This window comes from Equus quagga, chromosome 2, assembly GCF_021613505.1.
Source record: "Equus quagga isolate Etosha38 chromosome 2, UCLA_HA_Equagga_1.0, whole genome shotgun sequence".
NCBI classification, from domain to species: Eukaryota; Metazoa; Chordata; class Mammalia; order Perissodactyla; family Equidae; genus Equus; species Equus quagga.
The window spans coordinates 67678532-67683539 of NC_060268.1; the positions used below are offsets into that span (position 1 = coordinate 67678532).

General features: G+C 47.5%; 1 protein-coding gene across 1 annotated transcript; it reads right to left on the minus strand.

Moving 5' to 3' along the window:
- Positions 1 to 3516: 3516 nt before the first annotated feature.
- Positions 3517 to 4680, minus strand: LOC124236443 (U3 small nucleolar ribonucleoprotein protein IMP3). Its single transcript, XM_046655450.1, has one exon. The coding sequence runs from the start codon at positions 4595 to 4597 to the stop codon at positions 4043 to 4045; it is 555 nt and encodes a 184-aa protein (XP_046511406.1). The 5' UTR covers positions 4598 to 4680; the 3' UTR covers positions 3517 to 4042.
- Positions 4681 to 5008: the final 328 nt, after the last annotated feature.

Genomic DNA, 5008 nt, shown 5'->3' on the forward strand with positions numbered 1-5008 from the left:
GTATGGGGGCTATTTTGTACGTGGGGAGCTGCCACAGCATGGCTTGACAAGTAGTGCGTAGGTCCATGCCCAGGATCAGAACCCCCGAACCCTGGGCCACCGAAGTGGAGCACACGAACTTAACCATTATACCACTGGGCCGGCCCCTCCTTTTCTCTTTTAATGAGAGCATTTCAATTGCTCTTTGATTAAGGACACCGCTTTTTAAAACTAAATATTTCTTTTCCCAAAACTTGCCATGTGTATAAGCTTCAGATTGAGATCACACAAAATTATAATATTTATCTTATTGCAATACATGGTCTTCATAGAAAAGTTGGAAAATACTGAAAAGCACAAAGAGAAAGAATACTACTGCACAGAGACAATATTATACCCATTATTTTTTCTATGCCTACAGTTTTCTTCAGAAAAATGGGATACTATTGGTGCCATTTTATGTTCGATTTAAGTGTTAACTCTTTTTAGTCTTTAAATATCTTGCTGCAATAATTTTTAGTGGTTGTGTTTCATCATAAGGATATCCAATAATTTAACCAGTCCCCTTGGGACACAATTTCAACTTTTTCCTATTATTCTCCATTATAAACACTGTGATGAAGATTCCTATAATTATTTTTTGCAAATATCTATAATTTACTTATGCTAAATTCTTGAAAGTGACATTTCTACATCAGAGAGTATATAACATACATTTTTTTTTTTAAAGATTTTATTTTTTTCCTTTTTCTCCCCAAAGCCCCCCGCCGTTACATAGTTGTATATTCTTCGTTGTGGGTCCACCTAGTTGTGGCATGTGGGATGCTGCCTCAGCGTGGATTGATGAGCAGTGCCATGTCCGCGCCCAGGATTCGAACCAATGAAACACTGGGCTGCCTGCAGCGGAGCGCGGGAACTTAACCACTCAGCCACGGGGCCAGCCCCTATAATGTACATTTTTAAAGTTCTTGATACATATGATAAAACTGCTCTCCTGAGAGGTTGTACCAACTTGCTGTCCTGCCAACTGTGTACACCTTTTTCTTTTTTTTTTGAGGAAGATTAGCCCTGAGCTAACTACTGCAAATCCTCCTCTTTTTGCTGAGGAAGACTGGCCCTAAGCTAACATCCATGCCCATCTTCCTCTACTTTATATGTGGGACACCTACCACAGCATGGCTTTTGCCAGGTGGTGCCATGTCTGCACCCAGGATCCGAACCAGCAAACCCCGGGCCACCGAGAAGTGCAATGTACGAACTTAACTGCTGCGCCACCGGGCCAGCCCCATACACCTATCTTTTAATCCACTAGGCTTTTTTGGTATAATAGCCTGGGGAGGGAAAGGAGAGAGGGGTTAAGCTTTAAATTCTTAACCACATGCCAAGAGCTCCTCTAAGCACTTTGTAGGAATTAAAACATTTAATTCTCTCTGAAATATTTAATGTCAGGACTATTATTGCCCACTGCTTTTTTTATTTTTTAAAAATTGTGGTAGAATCAGAAAATTTTCCATTTTAGTCACATTCACAATATTGTACAACCATCACCATTACCTATTTCCAAAATTTTTCATTGCCCCAAGCAGAAACTCTGCACTCCTTAATAAATAATTCCCCATTCTTTCCCCCTACTCCATATTACCACATATTTGTGATCAGGAAAATGGAAGCACAGAGAGGCTAAGTAAATACTCAATATTACACAGCTAATTTACCATGGAAGCCTGGATTCAGACCAGGCAGTCTGGCACCCGAGTCCACCCTCTGAATCACTTGTCTTGTATATATATATATTTTTTAAACCCAAAGTTTCTGGTTATAGGAAGCAGAAAGTCATTTCTTTCACATCTTCCCCAAAAGGGGAGAAATAAGAAAGACTTTTCTAAAGAATCTTGTATTTTATTCCTAAGTTTTTATTTTTATTTTATTTATTTTTTATGTTTTTAAAGGTGCTCTTTCTTTCTTTCTTTTTTTTCTCCTGCTTTATCTTCCCCAAACCCCCGTACATAGTTGTATATCTTAGTTGCAGGTCCTTCTGGTTGTGGGATGTGGGACGTCGCCTCAACGTGGCCTGACGAGCGGTGCCATGTCTGCGCCCAGGATCCAAAACCTGGGCCACCGCAGCGGAGAGCGCGAACTTAACCACTCGGCCACGGAGCCAGGCCCTATTCCTAAGTTTTTAAACCCCACTTCCTTCAAGAGAATTTTGAGGTTGTATCTGCTTAGGTCATAGGTGCAGATTCCAACTACTCCACAGGGGCCAATCTACCTGCCTTGCCCTGTGGGGTATGGTGGGAGCAAGAGGGCTGCGGAGGGGTTCTGCCTTTTAGAGCCACTAAATTCTCTCTCCATGAGATCCCCAATCCAAGGAGCCCTGAGAACACTCCTCAAAGGGCAGAGGTTGCTGTACACGGCCACCAGAGCTGAGAAGTAGGGTTCTCTCTCCTTCTGGTTTAAAGGTGTGGCACTGAAAGGAACATGGCCTCTGAGGCCTGGACTTGAACTCCAGCCTTGGACAAATTCTCCCAATTCTGTTTCCCAAACTGAAAAGGTGTGGATACCACCACCTACCTTGCAGGGTTTTGGGGAAGGGTAAATGGCAGCCTAACACAGGCAGGGCCTCACATTTTCAGTCAAGCCTTGGCAGCTCAATGCCTGCTCCTTGCTCAAACCTTTATACAGCATCCTGTTGGGGGCCAATCACATTGCCTAGTGCTGCTGCTTCTCTGCTAGTTTGGAAACTCAAATTTAAGGACTTTCTCTAAACCCTGACACAGCCCAAGTGCTGGGTGTGTCAAAGTTAAGAAAGTCTCTTAAAGGGAGCATAATTCCAGCTCCACCACTTATTGGCTATGCAGTCTTGGGTAGTTTGACTCATCTCTGCCTCAGTTCCTTCATCTAAAAAGCAGAGAATAATTGGATTCTCTACTTCATAGGATTGTTGAATTAAATGGCTTAAGATATGCAACGCACTTACAACTATGCCTGACATACAGTAGAAGCACTTGCTATTATCATCAGCCCGTGCCACCTTTCCTTCCTTTGCTGCTTCTTCACCAAATGCTACCTTACACCTGGGGAAATGGAGAAGATACAGGTAAAAGTCAATCCAGTGGTCCTGGCATTCTATTTATTCTCCTTGTAGACATCTTGGGTAAAACCAGGTAGCCACCCTACTCTCCCTCCCAATTCTCTACCAGTCCTAAAAACATCTAACCGCTAGATGGCCAAGCTACAGGGTGATTATTTCCTTAGGCAAGCAAACACTTCAGCCCTCTAACGTTGTATTCCTGGGTCTGGAATATCAACAGGAAGTCCTGTGGGGAAGAGCTCTGCCAAAACACTCATTCCAAGGAAGGGACTGGTAAACTGACAAATCTGCCCAGCTCTGTACAACATCCTGTAACCTCCACATGCGGCCCCTGTGGCAGCCCTCATCCACAGGCAGGTGGCTGCTGATCCTATTTCTCTTCTCTGGATTTCTGAACCAAGGAGACTTATAGATGTGACTCTGAGAAAACCAGACAGACAAAAATCTACACTTACAAAGCAGTTGGCCCATTTATTGGCATTAGGAAAGCATTCCTTTAAACGAAGGGGACCCTGAACACTAAAATCTCACCCATTTTATGAAAACTTGAAACCAAATTCTCCCCATCTGTACACAGCTTAATCATGATCAGGAGCAAGAACTCGAATTAAACACATTGAACCAAACTGTTCTGCTACAAAATAAAGGAATAGCTGGGGGTGGGGGGAACAAAGTTCTTGCTTTTACACTACAATGTTTCAGGCACAAGACCCTAACAATTCCCCAGTGCAGCACAAAACCGCCTCCCATCATCTTTTAAGGCAGTCATTCAATTATCAACAGTCCAAGGCCTAAGAAAATTTCGTGGAATACAGGGGCGTACCCTCTGTGCGTAGCCTGTAGCTGAGGAGCCAAGTTCTTAAGAACTGACGACTGGCTTACACAATCCTAAGGAGAGCGCCACCAGAAAATCTCAAGCTTCAGATCTCAACTTCTTCATGCATAAAATCCAGCCGTGGCGGGGGAAGACCGCTAGGCCTCCAGATCGAAGTCATCGCGCTCCTCATTGTACTCCAGCACGTGCCGCTTGATCTTGGACGAGTCGACCCAGGTGACAAAGTCCTCCATGCTGCGCGTGACAAGGAAGGCGGGGTCGGTGACCACGTCGGGGCCCACGCGCACGTGGCCCTGCTCTACGAAGGCCACGGCGGCCTGGAGATGCTGCGCCATGCGCAGCTTAAGGAGAACGGTAGGCAGGCGGCGGCGGCAGAAGGACGAAGCTGTGACGAAATCGCAGAGCTCGAGCGAGCCGCGCGTGGGCACCAGGCCGAGAGCATACAGTTTATCCAGCAGCGCGGCCGAGGCGCGCACGCGAAACGGATCGCGCTCGGGCAGGTCGCGCAGGCGCCGCGCCAGCTCGCGCACAGCGCGGCTCAGTTGGTTGTAGCGCGTGTAGTCCTCGCGCCGCTGCAGCCGGTAACGCCGCAACACGCGCAGCTCGTGCAGGTTGTGGTCGGTGACCTCCCAGTTCAGGAAGTCCACCTGCTTCAGCAGCTTCTGCTCGTGGAACTTAAGCTTCCGCACCATGATGGCGGCCGCCGAAACGGCAGAACTCAAGGCTGAACGCGCGTACCCGCGCCGGCGCGACTTCCGCCTCGGCGCGCGAAGACCGGGCCGCCCTCGGGCTCCTGGCCAATGACGGAAAGACTCAAGACCCTGCCGTCGACTTCCATTGGTCAGGGTAGGGCACGCCTCCGTATCTGCGTCTAGCGTTTCTCCTCTGCTTCCTGTTCGCGGAGGGAGGGAGGAAAAAGCACCCGAGAGAGGCGAGGCTAGGGGCGGGGCGGGTGCCGGGTCCCGGGTCCGGAGGTGAGTCTGCGCGGGTTTAAGTTGCCAAGAACGCGTCCCCGAGTGCGGTAATCATTTCCTCATTCAGACTTCCCCCTTTTAGGGACTCTCAGGAGAGCCTCCCCTAAAAGCTAAAGAGGCCACTTGCTG

What these genes read in the sequence shown, in the direction of transcription:
- LOC124236443 (XM_046655450.1), bottom strand. Translation starts at nt 4,597, where the DNA reads ATGGTGCGGAAGCTTAAGTTCCACGAGCAGAAGCTGCTGAAGCAGGTG.